Source organism: Sminthopsis crassicaudata, chromosome 3 (assembly GCF_048593235.1).
Source record: "Sminthopsis crassicaudata isolate SCR6 chromosome 3, ASM4859323v1, whole genome shotgun sequence".
NCBI classification, from domain to species: Eukaryota; Metazoa; Chordata; class Mammalia; order Dasyuromorphia; family Dasyuridae; genus Sminthopsis; species Sminthopsis crassicaudata.
The window spans coordinates 645,224,945-645,250,298 of record NC_133619.1 but is presented as its reverse complement, the minus strand read 5'-3'; the positions used below and the strand labels follow the sequence as shown (position 1 = coordinate 645,250,298).

At 67.0% G+C, this 25,354-nt stretch overlaps 1 protein-coding gene across 6 annotated transcripts in view; it reads right to left on the bottom strand.

Annotated features, from left to right (window-relative positions):
* MYH14 (myosin heavy chain 14) overlaps positions 1–24,515 on the bottom strand; it is a 31,427-nt gene extending 6,912 nt beyond the window's left edge. The window contains exons 1-35 of one of the 6 annotated variants that reach the window (XM_074307847.1): positions 24,230–24,515; positions 23,915–24,019; positions 20,494–20,877; positions 18,600–18,756; positions 18,082–18,109; positions 17,898–18,000; positions 17,362–17,385; positions 17,179–17,271; positions 16,892–16,955; positions 16,112–16,210; positions 15,811–15,951; positions 14,021–14,116; positions 11,842–11,960; positions 11,292–11,444; positions 9,728–9,901; positions 9,474–9,647; positions 9,071–9,185; positions 8,404–8,597; positions 7,688–7,809; positions 7,120–7,189; positions 6,888–7,048; positions 6,538–6,646; positions 6,037–6,168; positions 5,442–5,648; positions 5,128–5,265; positions 4,836–4,959; positions 4,360–4,531; positions 3,906–4,118; positions 2,968–3,112; positions 2,481–2,687; positions 2,062–2,166; positions 1,708–1,860; positions 1,151–1,399; positions 588–800; positions 94–306 (exon numbers count right to left, since the gene is read on the bottom strand). In XM_074307847.1, coding sequence (XP_074163948.1) covers positions 94–306; positions 588–800; positions 1,151–1,399; positions 1,708–1,860; positions 2,062–2,166; positions 2,481–2,687; positions 2,968–3,112; positions 3,906–4,118; positions 4,360–4,531; positions 4,836–4,959; positions 5,128–5,265; positions 5,442–5,648; positions 6,037–6,168; positions 6,538–6,646; positions 6,888–7,048; positions 7,120–7,189; positions 7,688–7,809; positions 8,404–8,597; positions 9,071–9,185; positions 9,474–9,647; positions 9,728–9,901; positions 11,292–11,444; positions 11,842–11,960; positions 14,021–14,116; positions 15,811–15,951; positions 16,112–16,210; positions 16,892–16,955; positions 17,179–17,271; positions 17,362–17,385; positions 17,898–18,000; positions 18,082–18,109; positions 18,600–18,756; positions 20,494–20,874 — 4,848 coding nt within the window. In that variant the 5' untranslated portion in view covers positions 20,875–20,877; positions 23,915–24,019; positions 24,230–24,515. The other 5 variants (XM_074307846.1, XM_074307848.1, XM_074307849.1 and 2 more) reach the window with 5 other exon arrangements.
* Positions 24,516–25,354: the final 839 nt, after the last annotated feature.

The following is a 25,354-nucleotide window of genomic DNA, read 5'->3' as shown; positions in this document are numbered from 1 at the left end:
CCTCCTCATTAGCCCCCTCCCCCTGGGCCGCCCTCCTCCAGGGGCCCTCCCCGTTCTTCAGGCAGCCCCCCTCCTCCGGGCCCAGGGCCACACCTGCTTGGCCAGCAGCCGCCTCCTCTCCTCGCCCGCCTCATCGCGGCCCTGCAGCTCCCGCTCGTGCTGAGCCTTCAGCGCCTGGGCCGTCACCTCCAGGCGCAGCTTGGCGTCCTCGGCGGCCATCAGCTCATCCTCCAGCTCCGTGACCTGAGCGCGAAGGTCGGCGGCCGCCTGCTCCGCCGCGCGGCGGGCTCTCTCCATCTCGTGCACCTGGAGACAAGGAGACTGGGGCGCGGCCGAGGAAGCCCAGGGGCCGGGGGGCTCGCTGCTAGTCCCAGAGCCGGGCCGGGGGGGGGGGGGAGGGGCGCGGGCTCAGTAGCCCCGCGCTGGACCTAGGGGCGGGGCAGGAGCACCGAGTTGCCCTCAGAGCGGGACCTAAGGGAGGGGAGGGGCGGAGGAAAGGTGGGGCAGGAGGCCCGAGCTGCCCCAGAGCTGGAGGTGGGGGCGGCCCAAGGGGCAGGGAGGGGGCGGGGCCGGAGGCCCAGCCTTACGCTCTTGCCCACGTCGTCCTTGCTGCTCAGCAGTTCCTCCATCTCTGCCCGCAGGGCCCGGTTCTGGCGTTCCAGCTCCTCTCGGGCCTCCCGCTCTTCTTCCAGAGCCCGGGCCAACGCCAGGGCTCGGGCCTCGCGCTCCCGGCCTTCGGCCTCTGCCCGCTCCCGCTCTTCCACTGCCCGCAGGGACACGGCCTTCTCCTCTGCCAGGAGCTGTTTGGAGGAAGCGGAGCCGCGAGGACGCGGAGAGGAGGTCAGGCCCAGCAGCCCGGGCTCGCGGAGCGACCGCGGCCCACATGGCGCCCAAGACCCGGTGTCCCTGCCCATGGAAACCGAGGGCCCAGGGCCTAGCCCTGCGGTAACTGCCGGAGAGCCCGCGCCCCATGCTGAGGGAGGGCCTCCCATCCCCCTCCTCGCCTGCCTCGGACGGACCGCCTTTCTCTGCCCGGAGCGGGTTTGTTCACCATTACTGACCGGTCCCCAGCCCCCCAGGCCAGGTGGCGAGCCTCCCGGCCCGAGGCCCCCACGGGAGGTCTGGCTCTCAGGCCCCTGGCCCCGCGCACCTGGTCGAACTTCTTCTGCTTCTTCTCGAGGCTGCTGACCAGGTGCCGCTGCTGCTCCAGGTCCATGGAGACGTCGTCCAGCTCCTGCTGCAGCTGCCGCCGGCCCCGCTCCAGTCGCTCGGCCGCCTCGCTCTTCTCCGCCAGCCTCTGGGTCAAGGCCTCGGCTTCCCTGGCTGCCCGGCGGCGGGCCTCCTCTCCCGCCTCCAGGGCCCCCGCCTCTTCCTCCTGCCGCCTCCGCCACTCCGCCAGCTGCGAGAGCCCGGAGCGCTCAGCCCCAGAAGCCCCTTCCGTCCCCTCCCCCGCTGGTCTTTTTCCTCTGCTTCCCTGGGCTCTTTTCCTCTCTCTGCACTCCGGACCTCCCTGCCCCTCCCCAGCTCTGGCCATTGCACTGATCCCTCCCCCATCGCGGCTTCCCCCCTTCTGGTTTGGCCTTCTCTGGGACGCCTGCCCCCCTTCCCGCGTCTGCCCCCCTCAGGGCCCCACTCCACACGGACTCCTTCCCGAGCCGGGCCCTCCTGCTTTGGAACCCCGGGTGCCCGCCTCCCTCTGCGGCTCACCTGGGCCTGGGCCGCCTGCAACTCCCGGCCGGCTCGCTCCCTGGCGGCTGCTTCTTCCTCCAGCTGTTCTCGCAGGCCTGCGGCCTCGCTCTCCAGCCCGCGGACCCGGGAGCCCAGGGCCAGCTTGGCCCGGGTCTCCTCCTGCAGGAGCTCCTGGGGGAAAGCAGGCGGGGCAGAAAGACGGAGTAATGGGGACGGGCGCAGGGGAAGGACGGGGCGCAGGAACGGACGGACAAGGGGGCGGACGGATGGACGGACAAGGAGATGGATGTTTGGACAAGGGGGGGCGGGATGGACGGACAAGGAGATGGACGAACGGACGGATAAATGAAGGGGGGGCGGCCCGTGCTCTACCTGGGTGTCGTGGAACTGGACTTCGGCGCTGCTCAGCTCCTTGCTCAGCCGGATCACTTTGGACTCAGCCTCACTCAGTGCCCCTGAGACGCTGTCCAGCTCCGCCTGAGGGAAGGGCGCAGACCCTCTCGGTGAGCGCCTGGGGCCGCCCTCCCTCCTCCCTCCCAGTGAGCGCCTCGGGCCGCCCTCCCCCCTCCCTCCCTGCTCCATCGCCATCCAGAAGCGTGGGAGGAGGGCTTGGAGAAATCTGATCCCCTCCCTCCCGATTTCAAGGCTGGGGAAACTGAGGCGCGAAAAGAGTCTAAGGACGCGGATAAGCTGTTGACTTCAGGGAAGGGAACCGCGACCAAGCCCAGCGCCTGCGCCCACTTGGCGTCCGAGTTCGGGAGCGATGGACGAGGCCGGCCCCGCCCCCTCACCTGCGCTCTCTGCAGCTTGTCTGCGGCCTCGGTCCGCGCGCGCTCGCCCTCGCCCGCCCGGGCCTGCAGCTCCTGCAGCTGGGCCTCGAGCCGCCGGCGCCGCTGCTCGCCCTCCTGCCGCGAGGCCTGCAGGCTGCTCAGCTCGGAGCGCAGCTCGGACACCTCGGCTTCCAGGGCCAGCCGGGCCTTCTCCCATACGCCTTTGCCCTGGGGGGAGGGGGGAGCGTGAGGGGCCGGCCGCGCCGCGATTTCCCCGCCACCGCGCTGGAGCAGCGCGCCCCCCACGCCCCCTCACTTCGCCTCTGAATTGTTGGAGACCCGGGCTTCCGCCATGGGACTGAAGGGAGGCGGCAGCCTCTTCCGGGCCCCTGGGAGCTGTCCAGCACCGCCCCAAAAGTCCCTCTCCGATCATCCCGAGCCGGCAGGGAGGGGGTGGGGCCGGGGTCGGGTTTGGCCCCAGGATCTGCCGGGCCACGGAGGCTCTTACCCGGCGCGCCTGCTCTAACTGTTCTCCTAGCTCGCCCACTGCCTGGCTGTGCCGCTGCCGCAGCTCCTGAACCGCTGCCTCGTGGCTGCGAGCCTCCTCCTCCAGCGCCTGCTTCAGCTCGGACACTTCTTGCTCCCGCTTGGTGCTGGAGATAAAGAGCGATTTCTAGCAGGAGCCTCGTGGGTTTGTGGAGGGCACCACACTACTGGGAGGGCTGGATGGCCCAGTCAGTGGGGAGTCAGCCTGCCCAGAGCAAGGGAGCTTTAGGCCCAAGAAATCCACTGCACACAAGGGCACAATGGCAAGCTTTAGATCCGGGCTCAAAAAATCAATTGCACAAAAGGCGGAATGTGAAGTTTTAGATCTGGGCTCAAGAAATCCATTTTCCCTTCTCTTGGAGGGGGAGACAGTCTCACAGCAGCTGCAATGGGAGGGATCTGAGCTTTAGAGGGGCTCCCCCCTGCCCAGCCATCCTCCTCCAGGCCCTGGGCTGGTCATATCTCTCCTGTGCTCACCCACTAGGCTCCCTGCCATCCACAGAGTAGCACCAGGGTCCCCGAGCTGGACACGCAGCCTCCCCTTTTCCCAAACTGGATCTCTGCTCTCCCTTCTGCTTCTGCCCAACACGAGCCAAACCCTCCCATACCAAACCCTGCCATGAGCCGGGCCAAGATCCTGCTCCTTCTCCTCCAGCAGCTCGGCCAAATCTTCCAAAAGCCTCAGGAGGGTCCTGATTCACAACCACTCCCCCCCACCCCTCTCCCTCAGCATCAGCCCCTCCCTGCAGGTGGGAGAGGGCCTGGGTCCCGCGGGGGTGGACGCTCTTCCCTAACCAGAGAGCTACCAGGAGAGGCCCAGAGAGGGCAAGGACCTTGCTCGAGCCCAGGCCCTGTCCTTTATGCCCCTGGCCCTGCTTTACAAAGGAGGAGCACTCTCACCGGAGCTCCTGCTGGGCGTTGGTGGAGTCCAGGGTGTCTTCGAGCTCCCCCCGCAGGGCCTCCAGCTCCTCCCCTAGGTCTCGCCGCTGCTTCTCGGCCTTGGCCCGGGCCACCCGCTCGGCTTCCAGGTCCTCCTGGGCTTCAGCCAGGCCGGCCTGGGCCTCTCGGAGGGACTTGAGCAGCATGGCTCTCGAGCCACTCTCTTCCTCGGCTCTGGGAGGGGAGGTGGGAGCCCTCAGTGGCTCTGAAGGGAGGCCAGGCTCAGCCACCTTGGCTTAGACTAGGGCATTCCTGGCTGGATATGTGGGAGGGGTCCCCAGACCCTCGGGGTCCAGGGATAAGTGGAGATCCTAAGATCAGGTGAGGGTCTTGGGGCATCCCGGGGGAATCTCAGGGTATCCCAGGGGGAGGTGGGAGGTCCCAGAGATGCTAACAGTAAGGGGGTGACCCCCACCTGGCCAGGGCGGCCTGGAGCTCGTCCTCCTTGCGGCCTAGCTGGGCCCGGAGCTCGTCGGCACGCCGCTGCTGCTCCAGCATCTGCTCCTGCAGCTCGGAGCTCTCCCCGTCCAGCCGCCGCTTGGTCTTCTCCAGCTCCTGCCGGCTCTTCTCCTCCAGCTTGAGCCGCTCTGCAGGGACAGGGGCAGAGGAGCAGCTCTGAGGAGCCTGAAGGGCCTCTTCCCACCGGGACGGCGGGGACCATGGGCCCTGAGCACCTGGGGGGGTTGCCCACAGAGCAGGGTCCTGGGTGTGGCCAGCGGGAGGGCCAGCTGCCTCCATAAGCCCCATCAGCTCCTTGGGGTTGGGAAAGAGTGTTCCAGGACACAGAATGTGGAATGTTGTAGGGAATCCCAGGGGGTCTCAGGAGACAGAACACGGAATGTCAGAGGTGGGACACAGAATGTTGGAGGGAGGCACGTGGGCAGGGCTCACCTTCCATGTCGGCCATCATGGCCTCGTACTTGTGCCTCAGTTTATTAAGGCTTTTCACCTTCTCTTCCTCCTCAGCCGCTTGGGAGGAGAACTCCGCCAGACGCTCCTCCAGCAGCCGCCGCTCCTGGGGGTGCAGGCGAGAGGAGTGTCAGAGGGGCTCCCCTACTCAGCCTGGGCTTTGCACCACTCCTGCCTCCAGTGACAGGGAGCTCACTACCTTGCCCTGTTCCGGGGCATCCCCAGCCCCTCAGGAACAACCAGTTCTCAGCCCATGCCCTCGCTCAGGGCCCACCTTGCCCAGCTTGGTGTTCTGGTCCTCCAAGAGCAGCAGGTCCTCCTCCATCTTCTTCAGCCGGGCCTCCGTCGTCACCTTCTCCAGCTGCAGCTTCTGCCGGGCCCCCTCCTCGGCCTCGAGATGCTGCTCCAGCTCCTGCGGTGGGGGAGCGAGGGTGGCCGCTGTGGGCGTGCAGGCCGCTATGGGGCTCCGGACCCGGCAGAGGCCACGACAGGCTTTCCCCACGCAACAGAGCCCTTTGCACCCCCGGGCTGCCATTGGCCGGACCACCGACTGTGGGCTGACCCCCCCCCCACCTCCCCGGCCGTCACCTGCACGTGCTGCTGCAGCCGCTTCTTGTCGGTCTCCAGCTGCACGCTACGCTCCTCCTCCTCGCCCACACGGGCCTCCAGCATGCCCACCACTCGCTCCAGCTCCTGCTTGCGGGCCGCCAGGCGCCCCCGGGTCTCCTCGGCCTCGGCGCACAGCTCGGCCTCGGCCCGCAGCTGCTCCGAGAGCCGGGCTCTCTCCTCCTCCAGCTGAACGAGGGCCGAGGTCAGGAAGCCGGCAGGTTGGCCTTCCCTCACCCCGGCGTTCCGGCCCCTCCCCTGACCCTGACAGCGGCCTTCCCCGGCATTTGGCTTTGTTCCCGTGTTCCCACGATCGCCCTGCTTTTGAATCTCTCTGACGAGTCCTCCTTCCCCCCCCCCTTGTCCGGACACTCAGGTCAGGTCCCACACCCTTCTGGACCCCCCCCATCCAGGACCCGCCGTAGCTACCCCGGCCTTTGGGGTCCCCGGACCGGCTCAGCATCTTGGGTTCCCCTGGGGATTCTCCCACTGCCCTCGCGCCCGGCTTGCCCATCCGCCCCCCCCTAAGCTGACCATTCGGCCAGGCTGCCTCCGCCCCGAGGTCCCCGAGCCTTGCCTGGAGCACTCGGCCCTGCAGCTCGCCCAGCTCCCGGGCGCTCTGCTGCTGCAGCTCCTGCACCTTCTGGAGCTCCTGGGCCCGCGCCTGCAGGACCTCGTCCTGGCGGGTCACCTGGAGGAGCGGCTTCACCTGGGGGGGGGCAGTGAGCGCCCAGGTTAGGGGAAGGGGGAGCAAAGTCCCTGCTCTGCCCACCTCCGGCCTCGGGCTCTTCATTGTGGGATGGGGGGCTGCTAAGGGATCAGATCCCCAACCCCAAACTCCTGTCAACTGCCCCGAGCACCAGGAGGTGCCAGGTGTGGCCTCAGCCAGTCCTGGCCTGCAGGGGCGCACGTACACGGGTCAACAACACAGGGGTGGAAGTGGGCGTGGGCAAGGACTGGCCAGAGACAAGGAGGGGGGGAGGGGAAGGAGCACCCTGGGGGAGGGGGCAGAAACATGCAGGAGCCCAGCCCGGACCCCCCTCGCTCCCTGCAGGAAGTGGAGGTGGGGGCACCTCACCTTGGTGAAGAGGCGCCACCACTGCCAGTGGCGGAGCTTGAGGTAGGCGGCGCAGTTCCTCTGCATCACACGCAGAGCGCTCTGCTGCTGCTGCCTCCTGTGGAAGGCTCTGCAGGCCAGGGGGAGCTGGGTCAGCCCGGCTGCCAGGGGAGGCCCGGGGGGCCCCCATTGGCACAAAAGGCTGCCCCAGCTGGTGAGTGCCCCATTGCTTGCTAAGACATGGGGCAGCCTCCAGCCCGGATCTCCTGGCCTCCCCCCCCAGGGGTCTGGCCTGGACAGTGGGAAGCCCCTTGAGAGGAGCCCAAGCCAGAGAAAAGCCTGTCTGGGGGTCCCTGGCCTTCCCCACCCACCTCCGGGCCAGGTATCCGCGGGCGGCCGCCTGGAAGGACACGATGATGTCTGTGATCTTGAGGTCCCGTTCTTCCTCCAACTGGGCCAGGACGCCAGCCCGGAAAAAGATCTTGCTTTGGCCGACCCGGTACAGATTGGGGTCCAGCTCCAGGGCCTGGATCTGGGGGGTGGACAGAGTCAGGGGGCACCCACTCGGGGGAGCCCAGGCCCCTCCAGGCCCCAGCCCCTTACCATTTTCTCACAGGCCTGTTTCCCATCCATGAAGCCCTTGGGGATGGCGTTGGGAGTAAGAATCTCATACCTGCGGGTGGAGTGAGAGGGAGGAGAGGCTGAGCGGAGGAGGAGGGAGGACCCTGCCCCCAGCTGGGGGATGCTGTGCAGGATGCACCCCCGGAATGGGCCTGTCCCCAGGGGGACCTGGCCTTCCTCAAGGAGGGTAAGTTGTACAGGCAGAGAAAGCCTCAGGTAGTGGCGTGGAGGCAGGAAGGAGGCCGGCCTCCTATTTGGATGAACTGTCATTCGGTGTCACAGCTTAGCTTAGGGCCCAGGGGCTCTCCCCTCTTACCCCGCTAGGTAGTGTCCCGAGGGTGACAGCTCCCAGATAGACCAGCCATCCCGGGCACCTCAAGGGATGGCTCAGCACAGCAGAAGGGGCTCCCCAGGGAGGGCAGGCCTGCCCCCCACCCTCCAGCACCCCAAAGTGGCTAGATCACCCTCTTGCCTTCCCATCCTCGGAGGGGCTCCAGGAGCACCCCCCCTCCCCCCAGACCCCTCCGGGCCTTCCCAGCCCCCGCATCACCTCTGCCGGAATTCTTGGAACAAGATCCGGTTGGGGAAGCCTTGGCGACAGATGCGGATCCCCTCGAGAACCCCATTACAGCGCAGCTGGTCCAGCACCAGTCTGGGCTCCAGCTTTCCTGCCTGAGGGAGGAGAGGGAGTCAGGCTGGTGGGAGAGGCCCGGCCAAAGCTCACCCAGATCAGGACCCTGGACAGCTCCTCCCTCTCCTCTCCCTTCTGGCCCAGCCCCAGCTCAGGATTTTCTTTCCAGGGACCCTCTTCGTGGACACCCTGCGCTTCTGGCTGGGGGCAGGGGGGACTCAGAGGACTGCTGTGGGGAGGGCCAGCAGGGAAAGGCTGGAGCTCATCCTCCAGACAGCACAAATATCACCTTCCCTCTGGGCTCGGGACCTCAATAGCCATTAAAAGGAGGCAGATGCTAGGGAGTTTAAGGTGGCACCCAAATACTGGCTGTTGTCCGATCATGTGATGTGGAGGTGGGGCCCTTAGTGGACCCCAAGCCCAAAACCTTACAGCTGTCCCAGAAAGTTCCTGGGACCCAAGAGGCTGAAGAATGCAGGTGGGATGATCAATGGTGAAGGAGGGGGGCTTCAAGACTTTCCAGTCCAACCCTGAGGGGGGGGCAGGATTTGAACATGGGGCCTGGGACTCCCAAGCTAGTGTTTGCCCATGTGTGGTACTGACAGCGGACCTCGGGAGCGGAGTGAGCCCCTCACCCTCTTCTCGTGGTTGGGGATGATGCAGCGCACAAAGCTGGGGTTGGTGTTGCTCAGCGTGGCCATGAGCCGGCTCAGGGACTCCTTGTACAGCTGGCCCACCGTCCGGAACATGCCGCGCCGGGGGCGGCCCCCGCCGGGCACCCCACCGTCTCCCAGGCTGCTCACCTGCTCCAGGCCCACGATGCCCTCCACTGCGGGCGGCCAGAGACGGGTCAGGGTCACCCAGAGGCGGGCCGGGAGCACCCCCAGGGAGACTCTGGCATGGGATACCTTGGGTCCGGTGGGGGGGGGGTAGTTGTCAAGAGGAGTGGAGGGCACTCTCCCACAATGGGGGAGATGGAGGAAGGAGGGAGGAAGGGAGGGAGGGAGAAATAGGCAGAAAGAAGGAGACAGATACCCAGAGATGAAGAGGGGGGGGGAAACACAGTAGCCCTCCCTGGGAGGAAGGAAGCAGGGCAGTGGGGAGGGGCGGGCCGAGGGGCGGAGCCTTCTTTGAGAAGCCTCCAGCCCCTCCAGGGCCGAGCTCCAGCAGCCAGAGGTCTGCTCTAGGGGGCGCCGGGGGTCTGCTCTAGGGGATACCGGGGATCTGCGCTGGGGGGTGCCGGGGATCTGCTCTGGGGGGCGCCGGGACCGCCGGTCGGGGACCTGCCCTCCGCGTCCTCACCGTCCTTCCAGATCTCGGCCGTGAGCTTGTCCGTGCTCTGGTGCAGGAGGGCGGCCACGCTGTCGTTCAGCGGGTCCATGTTTTTCATTAGCCACTCGTTGGCTTTGTAGTCCACCTAGGGGGAGGCCAGCGGAGGCGGAGCAGGGCTCGAGTCCCCGGGACTCTCCAGGAAGGACTCCTGCCTCTCAGGCCCTGCCACTGGAGGCACTGAGCCGCCGGCCCCGCGTCCCCACATCCCCATCCCGAGGGTCCGGAACGGGGGGCGGGCGTCGCCCCCCATTCGCTCCCGGCCCATCCCCCTCACGCTCTCGCCTCCAAGGCCCCCCGAGGAGACCACGGGGAGGGGTCGGGCGCGCTCCCGTGGCCCCGCGCGCCCCCCGCGCATCTTCCCGCGCGCCCTCACCTTGCCGGCGTAGTGCAGCACGCTGAAGTCCGCCTGGTCCCGCAGCTGCCGGGGCCGCTGGAACTTGGGGTGGCCGCCCTGCTCCTGGGCCACCTTCTCCACGAAGGACTTGTCGGTGGCTTTGGGGAACCAGCACTCCTCGTCCAGCAGGGCCAGGAGCCCCGGGGGGTTGGCCTGGGGGGGGGGGGCGCGGCGTTAGGAGACGCCCCCTCCCCTCCCTCTCCCGCCCCGCCCCCGCAGCCGCCCGCGCTCACAGGCCTCTCGATGAGGTCGATGCAGGGCTGCAGGTCGAGGCCGAAGTCCAGGAAGGTCCAGGGGATGCCCTCGCGCTGGTACTCCTCCTGCTCCAGCACGAACATGGTGTGGTTGAAGAGCTGCTGCAGCTTCTCGTTGGTGTAGTTGATGCACAGCTGCTCGAAGGAGTTCAGCTGCGGGGAGGGCCACAGGTGAGCGGGCGGGGCCGGCCGGCCAGGAGCGGGAGGGCGGGGCTGGCGGAGCCTCCGGGCTGGGGGCGGGGGGTGAAGCTAGACAGGTGGGCGGAGCTGGCTTGTCAGGAGGGACCAGGCGGGTGGGAGGAACTGGGTGAGGCCGGGGCCGGTGGGCCAGGAGGGGCCCGGCTGTGCGGGGCCGGCCAGTCCGGAGGGCGGAGCTATGGAGAGGCTAGTCGGGTGGGCGGGGCTGGCGGCCAGGCCAGAATGTGGGCGGAGCTGGCAGGCGAGGGGGGGGAGGCGGAGCTGTGGAGATGCTAAATAGTGATAGTGAACCGCGCTAGGGAGGGCCAGGCAGCGGGCGGGGCTGGCCAGCCAGGAGGGGCTAGAGGCGTAAGCTGGGTGGCCAGGGCGGGTTCAGACAGCTGGGCTGGGCGGGAGGAGCGGGCCAGATTCTGTGAGGGAGCGGTCAGGTGGGAGGAGTGGGTGGGGCTAGGCGGGGGAGCGGCTAGCCGGGTGGGCGGGGCCTCCTGCCCCCCACTTGGTGATTGCTGTAGACAAAAAGTTCGGATGGGGACCACAGAGGGGGAGGGGCCCAGGCGGGTGAGCCGGGGACATGGGGTGACAGAGGAAGAAACCCAGGTGGAGACGACGATGATGACAGAACTTTTAAGATTTGCAAAACACTGTCTAGTGAGGTGCTATTGTCGCTCCCATCTTACAGATGAGGAAACAGGCAAGTCACACAGCGGGTAGGCAGCCAGATCTGAACTTGGGTCCCCGATTCCCCATTCAGTGCCCATCTTGCACTTGATGATTACAGGAAAGCCAGGAGGGGGCGGGAGAGGTGGACAAAGCCCAGAAGAACGGGCCTGGGGGCGGGGCCAGCGGGGCGCAGGAGGGGGCCAGCGGGGCGGAGGAGGGGGCCAGCGGGGCGCAGGAGGGGGCCAGCAGGGCGGAGCGGGGGCCAGTGGGGCGCAGGAGGGGGTCAGTGGGGCGGAAGATGGGGTCAGCGGGGCGCAGAAGGGGGCCAGCTGGGCGCAGGAGGGGGTCAGTGGGGCGGAGGATGGGGTCAGCGGGGCGGAGGATGGGGCCAGCGGGGCGGAGCGAGGGGGCCAGCGGGGCGGAGCGAGGGGGCCAGCGGGGCGCAGGAGGGGGCCAGCGGGGCGGAGGAGGGGGCCAGCGGGGGTCAGCGGGGCGGAGGAGGGGGCCAGCGGGGCGGAGGAGGGGGCCAGCGGGGCGGAGCGGGGGTCAGTGGGGCGCAGGGGGGGCCAGCGGGGCGCAGGAGGGGGTCAGCGGGGCGGAGGAGGGGGCCAGCGGGGCACAGGAGGGGGCCAGCGGGGCGGAGCGAGGGGCCAGCGGGGCGGAGGGGGCCAGCGGGAGGCCTCACCTGGAAGATCTCGAAGCCAGCGATGTCCAGGATACCCAGGAAGGAGGCGCCCTGGCGCGGGCTGCGGTCCAGGGCCCGGTTGAGGCGGAGCACGAGCCAGCGGAAGAGGCGCTCGTAGGAGGCTTTGGCCAAGGCTTCCAAGGCAAAGTCAGCCTGTGTGCGAGAGAGGACCCAGATGGCTTGGGGGCCGCGGGCGAGGAGCCATCAGAGGGACGCCCGAGCCACACTGGCCCCCAGAAGCCTTCTGGGCCAACGTGGGGAGGCGCCCTCTGCTCTGGGAGGGAGGGGGGACAGAGATAGATAGAGAAGGATGAGGCATTGGGAGCAGAAGGGAGACAGGCCCGGCTTGGGCGTCGTGTCTGACTGGAGCAGAATGGCTGTCCTCTCCCACAACACTCCTCCCTGGGGGCAGCCACAGCCAGCACTCCCCTTCCTCCCCCGACCAGAAATGAGCTCTTCTCCCCACACACTCCAGACCTATTTCCCCAAATGCTCCTTCTCCTGCCCAGGCAGGCCCGCTCCCCTCCCCCTGCCCACCCCGGGTCAGCACCTGCTCCTTGGTCTGAGCTTTCTGCACATAGTCACGGCCAACCTTGATTCGGGGCGAGAGCAGGGCTCGGGAGAAGTCGGTCACCCCCAAACCCAGCAGGCGGCAGAGCTTCTGGGCCGCTATCAGGGAGAAAGGAAGGAGAGGTTAATGTCTTGAGCCCTCTGGGAGGAAAACAGATGGAGAAATCTTTCATAACCACACCTAGGTGGCAAATTTGCTTTTTTCGCTAAGATTTTTTTTTAATGTATCTTTTTTCTAAAATCAGACCTTTTATTTATCCTTAACCTTTTCCAAATAGATCCTTCCTCCCCCTCTCCTTTGGAACAAGGATTTGAGAGAGCAAGAGAGGAGGAGGAGAAAAGGAGGGGAAGGAGGAGGAGGAAAAGGAAGGAAGGGAGAGAGAGAGCAAGGGAGGGGAGGGAGAGAGGGGAGGGAAGGAAGGATGAAATGGAGGGAGGAAGGAAAAGAGAGAGTGAAGGAAAGAGGGAGGAAGAGATGGAGGAGGGAGGGAAGGGAAGTGTTCTGCCAGACCAGCTGGTCCTGCCATTGTGCACAGGGTGCTGCCCTCTGAGCCTCCGCTCCCCCACCGTGGGTGGGAGGGGCATCTTCCCAGGGCTTCTCTGGCACAGGTAGGCATGACCACCAGGTGGTCAGACCATCCCTGCCATTATTTTCCTGCTCCCTCTCATTTCTGTCAGTTCCTTCCTGGGCTTGTCCAGTTTGCTCCTATCTGGGCTTTCCACACTGACTCCCCTTCACGTGCCCCAGCGAGTTTAGCCATTTTGGAGGAAGAAACATTAACCAGACAAAGGATAGCGGAGATTGCAAAAATACATCATCTTGATTACAGGAAATTAAAAAAAAAAAAAAAAAAAACAAGCTTCTGCACAAACAAAATCAATGCAGCCTGGCCAGGGGCTCTAACTTGGGGAAAATGAGCATGAGCTCTCTCTGCTGAAGGCTCCACCCAGGGAACTAACAAAAGGGAGAAGACCAAGAGCCAGTCCCCGGAAGGAGAGTCTCAGACTATTATCAGCCACTGAGAGGCTGCTCCCAAATCACTGCTAAGGAGGAGTCCAGCTCAAAACAATTCTGCTTTTCCCCTCCTGCTAAGTGAGCCAAGGTGATAAAGGATGGGCAGGGCTTGCAGGAAGACAGGGGCATTAATACATAGTTGGGGGAGCCATCAATGGGCCCGGTCATTCTGCAAAGCACCATGGTCCTCTACAGCCCTGCCAGCTGCCGGCACTGGCCAATTGTGGCTCCCCTCGCCTAGAACTGCCTGGCTCCTTCATGTGTCAGCATAGGAGCCACCACACCCAGAAGCTGCTGGCGCAGGTTCCTCTGTCTGCGCCGTATCGCTACGCTCGGGCTTACACGTGGCGTCTCCCCATGAGGAGGAAAGCTCCCTGAGAATAGAAACCCTTCCTTTGCCCTCCAGAACTGGGAGGAGGGGGCACTCAGATGCTTGTGGATTAATGGTTAAGCGTCCTTAGCCTTTGACCCTGACATTCTCAAGAAAGCCAAGGCCCTATGAATGCCCAGTTATGGGAGCGCTTGTTGGCCACAGTTGGGAAATCCAGGAGAAGCTGAAGTCCAACTCTGGGTTCCCGGGGGAGGGGCGGAATCTGTGTCCCTAACCCACGAAGAATGGGGAGAAGCGTGGGGAAATGGGTCCCAGCTGCTGCGGAGGGCACAAGCAGGCGGGATGGAGAAGTCAGCTACACAGGGACGGCAGGCCAGAAAGCAGAGGGCCAGCCCAAGCTCCAGGGGGAGGGAGGGAGGGTGAGCAGAAAGTGCAGCTCCCCATCTGTTGCGGGGCCAGATCTTTTTTAGTGATGAGGCTGCTGGGGAGAGGGGGCTACTCAAAAGCTGAGGCCCAAGAAAATCAAAGGCTGTTGAGGTCCTGCCCAAGTGTCAGAGGGCCCAGGCCGGCCAGGGCAGGAGGTACGTCAGGGCTGACGTGTCCCCGCAGGGGAAGTCGGCCATCGTCCCCTGTTTTTATCAAGGACTTTGACGAAAGGGGTTCGGCACACGCACACAGATCGGGGGCCCTCAGCGGGGAGGGGCACAGAGGCGACCCAGGGCCACTGGAAGGTACCAGACGGGGAGCTCCCTGCCCTGGAGTTGTCCCCTCTGTGTGGCTGGCCCAGGCAGAGGGACCCGGCTCTGAGGCTACCTGTGTTGTCTGGCATCGTGGCCTGGTCTGAATGGCGCTCTTTCTTCAGGGAGATGTTTCCGAACTGGAGGACGGCGGAGACCACCCGTAACATGGCTGTGGAGGCAGGGGGACCCGCGCTCAGCAGCCGGCCTCTCACCACCTGGGCCGCCCAGCATCCCACCCCCCTTGGTGGGTCTCTGCCCCTCAGCCCCCTCCTCTGCCCGGCTCCTCGTGCTTTCTGGGGGGCCCTTCTGGGAGGCTCCTCACTGTCCACTTGCCCATGTGGGCACCTCAGATGCCCTGTCCTGGGTCCTAGCCCCTGGCATCCAGGGGCTAGCTCTGTCACGTACATCGAATATGTGAGGATGAGGGCAGCCTCAAGGGGCCCTGGGACATCTGACCCCCAGCCTCTGTAGCTCATGCCAGCCCTCAGGTGGCACTGCTTCCCAGCTCTGGCGCCAGGCTGCCTTGCTCTCCGCTGCCCAGTCCCAAGCCGTCCCAAGCCCCCCCACCCTGTTGGTTTAGGTCTTGAGGAGCCCGGCCTGGAATGCCAAGTGTCCCTCCACGGGCACTGCAGGCCTGAGGGCCAGAGCCAGGGTGGTGTTCCAAAGGCCAGCTCTCCCGCTGACCCCACCCTGCTCTTCTGGGGGCAGACAGGCCGGCGCCTGCCCCGCCCCCAGCCCTGCAGCACCCCCTCCCAAGGAGGCCCAATGCTCGGCCCAGCTGCCACTCTGTCTCCACTGCACCTGGGGACCTGAGGGCCCTCTTGGCCTTTCACGACCAGCTCAGGCACCCCCTCTTTGCCCGTCTGTGCCCCCCTGACTGAGATTCCTAACTATGGGATGTGGGCTCCTGAGGGCGAGCCTGCCTTTATTATCTGTATGCCCACTAGCAGACACACAGTAGGTACTTAATAAATGCTTGCTGAGTGTTCCTGGTACCACCCCGCTATCCCCAGCCTGGGACCCTACTTCTTTTCCCTCCTCCATGTCTCCCTCTGTCCCTACACCCCGTTTCTACTTCAGGCTCACTCTCTGGAGCCTTTCGGAAGGAACAGCCTGGAGCCCCAGCTCCCGCCAGTCCCCCCTGCTCATCCCCATCCCCCAAGAGCCCCCTGGGCTCAGGATGGGGCCTGCCCCTGGCAGAAGGGGCACACCTCCAGGTTCTGGGCCCTGCCCCCATTAGTGCAGCTCGGAAATCAAAACAGTGCTGGGAGCCATTCAGCCCTACGGAGTTTGGGGTCCACAAGGCCCCCAGGCCCTTTCCTGTGACCAGCCCAACCTCCTCCAGCTCCTTAGCAGCCTTGGGAGACCCGCTTCTGAAGCTAGCTTGTCAGCTTAACTGCCATGAGGGGTTTTAGGTCAACATCACCCCGGGCTCTGCCAGGGGCACCAGTGCACTTGTGGGCCGGTGTTCTAGGGCAGGAGGGGGAGCCAAAGCCCCTGGGCCCCGCGGGGAGGGCACCCCGGTTCTGGGAGGAAGATGTGCTCTATGACAGGGCAGCGGCCCGAGGGTGCTGGGGCCCGAGGATTCTGGGGGTAGCTCTGTGGCCCCGGCACTTGCAGCAGGACCCCCCAAACAGTGTTTGCTGACTGACCAAAGGAATTTCACCATAAGTTGGGGCCAGTCCGGCCTGGATCCGGGTCTCTGGCCAGGGCTGGCTTCCTTCCAGGGCGGGGTGGGGGTGGGGCATGGACAATGTGGCGGCTTGGGAGCCATCAGCCCAGGGCCTACCTTGCTCCCCTCCCTGTAGCTGGGAATGGTGCCCTGGGGCGCCTCAACCAGAGCCCCCTTCCCGGCCTACTCACAGATTATCTCCTCATGAGTGAAGCCCAGGACACGCAGGGACTCCAGGGTCTCATGGAAGAGCTCGCGCTCCTGGCCCGGGGACGACGCCGGCCCGTTGGTGAGGAAGCGGTACTCAGAGCAGGGCTGGAGGAGCAGGTCCTCTGTGGGGGAGAGGAGAAGGATGAGCCAGGGGCATGGGAGCCATGGAGGGGCTTAGACACCCACTGTCCCAGCTGGCAGCAGGTCCTGAGGCGGGCCCTACTCTGGCCTGCAGGGCCCAGCCTCCCTCTAAAGGCTCCCTGGGAATGGGGGGGCACTCACCTTTGAGCTGCTCCCCAGCTCCCCCAAGGAGCTGGTAGAAAATGTGGAAGCTGCACTCATCCTTGGCCTGGCGGATAGCCCGCGACTTCTCCAGCAAGTCTAGGGTGAGGGCGGTCAAGGAGCCGAACCACAGTGCCCTTGCCTGATAGAGCTGCCCCCATGTGTCCCCCCAGCCCCAGCCGCCCCCTGCGCCCCTCAGTGCCCCCAGCCCCAGCCGCCCCCTGCGCCCCTCAGTGCCCCCAGCCCCAGCCGCCCCCTGCGCCCCTCAGTGCCCCCAGCCCCAGCCGCCCCCCTGTGCCCCTCAGTGCCCCCAGCCCCAGCCTCCCCCTGCGCCCCTCAGTGCCCCCAGCCCCAGCCGCCCCCTGTGCCCCTCAGTGCCCCCAGCCCCAGCCTCCCCCTGCGCCCCTCAGTGCCCCCAGCCCCAGCCTCCCCCTGCGCCCCTCAGTGCCCCCAGCCCCAGCCTCCCCCTGCGCCCCTCAGTGCCCCCAGCCCCAGCCGCCCCCTGCGCCCCTCAGTGCCCCCAGCCCCAGCCGCCCCCTGCGCCCCTCAGTGCCCCCAGCCCCAGCCTCCCCCTGCGCCCCTCAGTGCCCCCAGCCCCAGCCGCCCCCTGCGCCCCTCAGTGCCCCCAGCCCCAGCCGCCCCCTGCGCCCCTCAGTGCCCCCAGCCCCAGCCGCCCCCTGCGCCCCTCAGTGCCCCCAGGCCCAGCCTCCCCCTGCGCCCCTCAGTGCCCCCAGCCCCAGCCGCCCCCTGCGCCCCTCAGTGCCCCCAGCCCAAGGATCCAGGTCTCAATGTTGGCTCCCACAATGTAGCCCGCCACGTCAAAGTTGATCCTGATGAATTTCCCCTGGGACGGAAAGAAGAGGGGCCTTTCAGGGCAGAGGCCCCCTCCCCCGGAACTGCCTCCACCCTTGGCTTCCAGGAAAGTCTCCCCTCCTCTATGGCCCCCAAGGCATGCTAAAGCCCTCTGGCCCTCAGTGTCTGCAGGGACTGCCGTCCCCCTTCCCCCCAGCCACTAGGGGCTGCCCCCTTCCCCCTCCCAGGCGCCTCCCATGGGGGCCGGGACTCACAAAGCGAGAGGAGTTGTCATTCTTGACCGTCTTGGCGTTCCCGAAGGCCTCCAGGATGGGGTTGGCCTGGAGCAGCTGCCGCTCCAGTTCACCCTGAGGGGCAGAGATGGGTCAGCTGGGGAGGGGAGGGGGCTGGGGAAGGGTGTGTCTCGGGGCGGGGGTGGGGGGGCATCTGCTACTCACATAGGCCACCGCGCTGGCCGGGGTCTGGGGGATTTCCGGGGAGGCAGAACACGGACCGGGACACGGCACATGGAACACAGGACAGACACACGGGGGGGAGGGGGGGCACATTTAGTCCCCTCGGTCCAGGGGCAGAGCAGGCCTCCTAGTCCTGGCACTCAAGGCCTGCCTCTCAACTCCCTCCTTGGGACCCCCGGCTCAGCCCTGGGCATCTCCCGCTTCCCTCCCCCGCAGCTCCCACAGCCATGACAGTGGGCTCTGCAGAGCTCAGAGTTTCAGGACTTCAGGGGTCCCAGCGCCCAGGGCTTGGAGAAGAGGAGGCGGCCAGACCTCGGGCCCAGGAGAGGGGCCGGAGCCAGCCGGAGAGCCCCGGCAGGTGGGGAAGGGATCAGGGGCCGCCAAGCTGGGGAGTGGCCCTGCCCCACCCTCGGGGGTGGACAGCGAGGCCTCTGCCCCCCTCCCATGCCCCATGGGGACCATAAGGGCCTGGGGGCAGTGACCCGGGGAGAGGAGGGAGCAAGGGGGGGGAGCCTCACCTGGGCCCCCGGCTCCCGCCGGCCCTTGGGGGACGAGGCCACGTGGGCCAGGTACTGAATGACCTTCTTCGTGTTTTCGGTCTTGCCGGCCCCAGACTCGCCCCTGAGAGGAGGAGGGGAGGTCAGCGGGTCCGCCCCCCTCCCTGGCCCCCCACCGCCCTCGAGCCCGGATGGGGGCACTCACGTGCACAGGATGGATTGGTCCTCCCGGTCTGTAGGGGACAAAGCCCAAGTCAATGAGTCAGTGATTCCCCCCCACCCCCATCCCAACTCCCAGGCCCCCGCTGGGGCCAGCTGGGGACCTCGGCCGCTCTGGCTTCTGCTGCTTCAGTTTCCCTCTCTGCTAAGTAGAGAGTGAAGCAGCAGAGCCCGAGGCTCAGGGAGGCTGGGGCTGCCATGGGGCAAGGGGGTGGGAGGGTGGGGGTGGGGAAGCCCGACCCCCGCCTGGCCCCCCCCTGGGTAAAGTACACTCTTGTCCCGGGGCCTCGGCCTCCCAAGGAGCCCGGAGGCTAACTGGCCTCCCCCATCTCACCTCCCTTACAGCCTCCCCTTGGGGGGAAGATCCCCTGCCCCCCACGGGCTGCCCTGCTTTGAAGCATGGCCTGTGGCTGGGGAGGCCCCTCCCCTCGGGGCAGCTCGAGGGTTCCCCCCTGTGTCCTGGGGCTCCCGGGCTGGGGGGCGGTGACAGCTCCCGCCGCTGACCTTGCAGCATGCTGCGGTAGGCACTCTCCGTGACCGCATAGACATGGGGCGGGACCTCATGGCGCTTCTTGCCCCGGTACATCTCCACAATGGCTTCCGTGTAGATGGGCAGCTGCTTGTAAGGGTTGATGACCACGCAGAAGAGGCCCGAGTACGTCTGGGGGGGGAGCTGGGGTGGTTAGAGAGGGGGCCGCGCCCCCCCCCCACTCCCCACCTGCCCCTCCAGGCCCCGATGTCTCTCCAGGACTGGGCCGCGTGGGCCTGGTCTCCCCACCGACAAACCCCAGGGGATTCTGAAGTGCTCGCAACCCCCCACTCCTGCACACATCAGGCACTTAATGTATGCTTCTTAAATGTATACATGGTGAGTGCACTTTGGCTGATGTGGGTTAATGACATAACACATGCACAGTGTTTGGTCAACTCGAGCTCCAGGTCAGCAGCAACTTAATGGAGGAGGAGGAGGGAGGAGAGGAAGGGGGCAGGAGGAAGAGGAAGGGGAGAGAGGGAGGGGGAGGAAGAAGGAGGAAGACAAAGAGGGATGGAGAGAGGAGGAAGAAGAGAAAGGGAGAGAGGGAGGGGGAGGAAGAGGGAAGAAGATGGAGAGAGGAGGAAGAGGAAGGGGGAGGAGGAGAGGGGGAAGAAAAGGGAAAGGGGAGAAAGGGGGAAGGAGGAGGAAGAGGAAGGAAGAGGAAGAAGGGGATGGCCCCTCCCCCCCTGGGCCCGAGGGGGCGGAGAAAGGCTGCCAGAGAGAGTTGACGGAGCGGCCCCTCCCGAGGGAGCCCGAGCAACCGGTCCGGTGGGTGAGAGGCCCCACCCTGGCCCGGCGGAGACAAAGCTCCCCATCCCCTCTTTTGCTGCCCCCCCCAACACCCCCCCCCCCGCGGGCGGGCCCGCCCACCCGCATTCCCAGGCCAGGTAGCTCATGCTTGGTGGCGCCGCCGCGAGGGGAGCCCCCCAAGCCCGGGCCGGGGAGCTGGCGGGGGGGCGGAGCCGCCAGTGCCCGGGAGAGGCAGCGGCTCGGGGGACCTGCTCCTGCCCGGCACCGCCTCCCCTTCGGACACCCCAAGAAACTGAGGCTCCCGGAGGGCGGGCCTTGGGGGACCTCGGTGGCGGCCCCGCCCCGCTGCCCCGCCCCTGGGGCAACACCCCAGGAAGCTCCGGCGGCCGGGAATCCGAGACCAAAGGGCAGGGCCACGCCCAGCTCGGGGTGCTGGAGTCCCCAGCCTGGGGAGGGGGAGGCAGGAGGATTTCCAGACGGTCCCCGAGGTCACTAGCCCGGCACCCCAAACCTGGGGGGGGGGGCGCTGCAGAGCCGCCTCAGTTTCCAGGCTTGTCTAAAGCATTAAGGGGGCAGGCGGGCCGAACCAGGCTCTGGACTAAACCTCCGGCCGAGGAGCCCACGGAAGCGGCTCCCGGAGGGACCGAGGGAGGCCCGGGGACTAGGCCCACCCCCTGTGTTCCGGAAAGAGACCGGGCGTCCACCTCAGGGTGCTCCCCGAGTGCTCCCCGGGGACTGAGGGAGGAGGCAGCCCGGGAGAAGGGGAGCCGGCCCCCAGGTTGTCAGAGTGGGAGAAGCCGTTTCTAGATGGGGAAACTGAGGATCACGAGGGGCTGGGTCTTGGCCCAATGCGATGGGAAGGCCCTGAGCCTGCTGGCCGGGATCCCCATTTCTCACAGGCTTGAGGTCACTCTGCTCAGCCCCCTCATTTGACAGGTTGGGAAACTGAAGCCCAGAGCAAGGAATTCTGGGAGTGGCCCAAGGCCAGAGGTTTGAACCCAGTGCTCCCAGGGAGAGTGGGGAGGAGGGGTCAGAGGGAGGAGGTTCTCTGGGGCCCCCGGAGAGCAGGTGTGCTCATGGGGAGGGTCGGCTCCCTGCCGGCGCCACACTTACGTAGATGAGCCCTGAGTAGTATCTCTCCCGCAGGTTGTGCAGCACGGAAGCTTCATTGAGGCACGTGAGGTCGGCCATGTCCTCGGCCTTGCTGAATTTGGGGGGGTTCATGCGCTGTACCTGGTCCCTGGGCAGCCGCAGCCGGCGCCCGCTCTCGGCCAGCTCCACCTCCACCTCCTCGGGGCCCTCGTCCCGCAGGGCGGCCGCCTCGAAGCCGTGCAGCTCTGAGGGCACCCACACCAGGCGGCGGGCGGCCCACTCCACCTGCGGGGGCCCCACGCTGCTCCCCAGCCCGGGGCCCGAGCGAGGGGCGAACAGGAAGGGCTGGGCCGCCTCGGGCACCGGGCCCGCTGCCTTCCGTGCAGTGCTAGCCGCGGCCATGGCCTGTGGGGAAGAGGGGCAGTGAGGACCACGCTCATCCTCCCAGACAGCTAGGGCCCCTGCCCTGCAGGGGGGCCCCGAGAAGGACCCGAGAGCTGGGCCCCCGTGGGCCGACCTGGACCGTCTCCCTGCCTCATCTCGGTGCCCGCTGGCTGCCCCCAGCTGCTGCTCTCCCCGGGTACGTGCTGCCCACATGCTCCCAGACTCAGCATGGCCGCTGCCCTCTGCCCCCCAGGCCCCACTCGGGACCGCAGGCGCCTAACTCTGATGCTCCACAATAGCCGGGAGGCCTGCCCCCCTCGGACCTCAGTTTCCTTCTCTGTAAAAAGGGGGTAATCCTGCCCGGAAGCCCTTGCTCCGAGGTGCTGAAGTCACGTTCCATAGCGCTGCCATCAGATCACGTCATCACGGCCCAGATCTTCACACTGGCCCCGCAGCCCCTCTGCCCAGGCCCTGGCCAGCCTCTCCCCGCAGAGCCCCGGCCCTCGGCTCCGGGACCCCTCTGTCCTTCCCGGCGCTCACCTCAGCATCCCTGGGGACCCCGCTCCACCTGCTCCTCCGTGCCTCCATGCTGGAAACGCTAGTGCCCTGCCCCCCGCTGCCAGACACGCCTCAGCTCAGGCCTTTGACCAGGAAGACTGGGTTTTCCTGGGATGTGCCCTCCTCCCTCGGTCCCCAGCCCCCCCAGTGCCCCCTGCTCAGGAGAGGGAGGGGAGGGAGGTGCCCAGAGCTTGGGCCGCGCCCCTGTCACAGCTTATTACTCTACTCAGGTCACTGGGCAAAGGGCGGGGGCACAGTCAGGGCGGGACCGAGGCATCTGAGCCAGGACTCCGCTGCCCCCTGAGCCAGCCTGCCCCTTCCTGACCCCTCGGGGGTCCCTCACCTCACCCTGGCCCCCTTCAGCCTAGGGCTGACCCTCCACCCCTCACGCACACTGACTCCTCCCTCGGGGCCTCAGGGGTCCTGCCCCCCTCCCTACATACTCTGGCCCCTCCTCCCTCAGGGACCCCGGCATCCGGAGCGGCCGCCTCATCAAACTCCGGTACCAGCCCCCCTTTCTCAGGGAGCCCTAAGATCCGAGGGTCCTGAGGGGCCGGAGCTCCGAGCCCCGCCCCCTGCCCTCCTCCCCCAGGCTCTGCCTAGATCCCGCCGTAAGCCGGCGCCTCCGGGCCGGGCGTGGGGAGGGAGGGGGGAGGAGGGCCGTGGCCCAGGAAACTTCGCCGCAGCGGAGGGGGCGCGGGCGTGCCCCGCCCTGCCCGCAGCGGCAGGTGCCCACACTGCGCCGCCCGCCCGGCCTCGCCCGTCAGAGCTCGGCTCCGGCCGGCGGGGGCTGACTCAGGCCTGGCACGGCCCGGCCTCCGGCGGCCAATGACGGCCGCCCTGCCCCGGGCCCCGCCCCTGGGGCCCTGCCCGGCCTCCCGCTGCTGCTGCCCGGCCTCGGAGCCTGGCGGGGCTGGCTGGGGCCCGGGCCCGGGCCTGCTCGTCCCCCCGCCCCGGGACCCGCGCAGAGACAGGCAGAGACAGAGAGACCCAGAGACACAGAGACAGAGAGACCCAGAGACACAGGCACACAGAGACACAGAGACAGAGACACTGACACAGAGAGACACGCAGACACACACAGAAACACAGGGACAGAGACACAGGCAGACACAGAGATAGACACAGAGAGACACAGAGACACAGGCACACACATCCATGGACACCCAGGAGAGACACACCGGCACCCCGTCACCTCAGACCCCAGGCTTCCGCCGGTGTCCTGCCCCTCCCCCAGGCCAGGAAGGGGCTGCCCCGAGCCACCCAGGAAGATGGGCACCCCCTGCGCCCCAGCTGTTACAAGGGGGTGAGCAGGAACCCCGGCGAGCGCAGGTGGGCTACTGGCCCGAGTCTGAGAGAAGGGCCCAGCCCCAGCACCCCTGGCCCTCACCCTCTCCCACCGGGCAGACCTCAGGTCCCCGGAGTCCCCAACACAAACTCCTGCCAAGAGTCCCATCCTGCCCAGGGTGCCTCTCTCCCTTAGGGGTGCTGCCCCCCAGCTGCCCACTTCCAAAACCCCAGACAGCCGACTGTACCACTGCCTTTGACACAAGGTCCCTCTCAGGAACCCCACGCCCAGCTGCCTACCCTCAGCGGGTGTGGGTGCACCCAAGAGTATGGGGGTCCGGCAAAAAGGAGGGGGGCAGGTAGTCACCTGATACAGAAGAAAAGGAGGGATCCCTGGCACACAGGGAGAGATTAGCTGGAGCCCTGGGGGGAGGGAGAGGGTACCTGGCCCTGGGTATAGGGTTACTGGATGGGTGTGTGTGTGTGTGTGTGTGTGGAAGAGCATCATCTGGCACCAGGAGGGGGTGAAGGCTCTGTGCCTCGCTTTGGCTGGGCTGGTGAGTTGGGGGGGCACTGCCCTGAAGCCAGTGAGGGTGGTAAGGGGAGGGGATTACCGAGGATCCCTCTGAGGGGGACCGGACTCTCACATGCCGCACCTGGGGGCTGATCTCTGACTTGGGAGGGGAGAAGCCTGGGAGAGCAGACGCCCGGCAGGCCCAGAGGTTACCTGGGGAGCAGGGGGTTCCCTGGGGTGCCTGAGGGACTATCTAGCAATGTGGGGTTCCCTGCAGTGGCAGGAGGTTTCCTGCTACGTCTGGGGCTTACAGAGGGGACAGAATGTTGCTTGGCCCAGGGAGTGGCTTCCTGGCACAGTGGGGTTACCTGGGGAACAGGACCTAAGCTGGCTCACCGGAGGCACTGCTCTTGGTGGGATCTGGGTAATCTGGGGGGCTCCCTGAGGAGCAAGGGGTAGCTTGAAAGGAGGACTCACTACGGGTATCACCTGGGGAGCAGCTTCCAGGGAGCAGATCACCAGGCACACTTGGAGAAATGAGCTGGGGGAGGGAGCAGGTTACCTAAGGGATCCTGGGGGAGCTGGAGATGTACCTAAGGGCTCCCAGGATCACTTAGCACACTTGGGGGAAGCACCTGGCTGGCAGGGGATCGCCTGGGGAGGGGGGTGGGGGGAGAAGCAGGAGATAACCTGACATACCTGAGATCACCTGGGAAGGCTCAGCCGGGGAGCTGGGGATCACCTGGGGAAGGCTGGGGGGGGGGCCTGGGATCCCCTGGAGCACCTCCGGAATCACCTGGAGGGCTGGGGGAGGGGAGCGGGGCATCAGCTGAAGAACTCAACGCGGGGAGCTAGGGATCACCTGGCGCACCTGAGATATCCCTGGGGGGTGCTCGAAGGGATCCTCTGGCGCACCTGCGGGATCACCTGGGGGCCTCCCAGGGGAGGTGGCGCGCACCTGGGGGGACTGCCTGCTGGGGGGCCTTCTTACCTGCGGAGGGGGGGGCGGGTTACCTGAGCCCAGGAGGAGGGAGCAGAGGGATCTCCCAGGTGCGGCGGCGGCCTCCTGCCGGGCTGGGCAGACGTGACGTCACGCAGGCGTGGCCACACCTGCCGGGGGCGGGGCCGGGCGCTTGCGGCCTTTTAAGGGGATGAGGCAGGTGAGGCAGGTGAGCGGAGGCGGGGCCCAGGTCCCGGGGCTAACCCCCTGCCGCGGGGCGCCGGCTGCGGACTCGGGGGCCTGCCTCGGCCGCCCGTCCCCGCCTGTCCCCTGCTGTCCCCTCCTGTCCGGCTCGGGCTCGGGCTCGGGCCTGGGCGCAGGGAGGGGCGGGGGCGCGGGGAACAGGGCTCCTCCAATCAGCGGCCCCAGGTCCGGCGGCCCGACCAATCAGAGGCGGGAGGCGGGGGTCGGGCCGGCTCGCGGCCAATGGGAAGTTCTCGAAGGACTCGGGCCGTGGGAAAGCCGGGGGGGCGGGGTGGAGAGGAGGGGGCGGGGACGGGCCGCGGACGGGCAGCGCCGCCCGCCAATGAGTGTGTTCGGGGGCGGCTCCCCCTCCCCCTCGGGGTCGGGCTCAATGGACCGCTTTGTGCAAGGAATGAATGGGGGGCATTGTGATTGCCCGAGGCGGGGACGCCGGGCTCCCTGCGGGACTGGAGGCTTGGAGGATCGGGACCCCGGGGTCCCTACGGAGCTGGGGGCTGGGGGATCGGGACCTCGGGGTCCCTGCGGAGCTGGGGGCTGGGGGATCGGGACCTCGGGGTCCCTGCGGAGCTGGGGGATAGGGACCTCGGGGTCCCTGCGGAGCTGGAGGCTTGGAGGATCGAGACCCCGGGGTCCCTGCGGAGCTGGAGGCTTGGAGGATCGAGACCCCGGGGTCCCTGCGGAGCTGGAGGCTTGGAGGATCGAGACCCCGGGGTCCCTGCGGAGCTGGGGGATCGGGACCTCGGGGTCCCTGCGGAGCTGGAGGATCGGGACCTCGGGGTCCCTGCGGAGCTGAGGGCTGGGGATCGGGATCTCGGGGTCCCCGCGGAGCTGGGGGCTCTCTGAATCAAATGGCGTGGTTCCCTCCAGGCAGCTCAAGCTGTGCAGCGTCAAAACCATCCATGACTCCCCAGGACTGGCTCCTTCCTCTGCCTCTT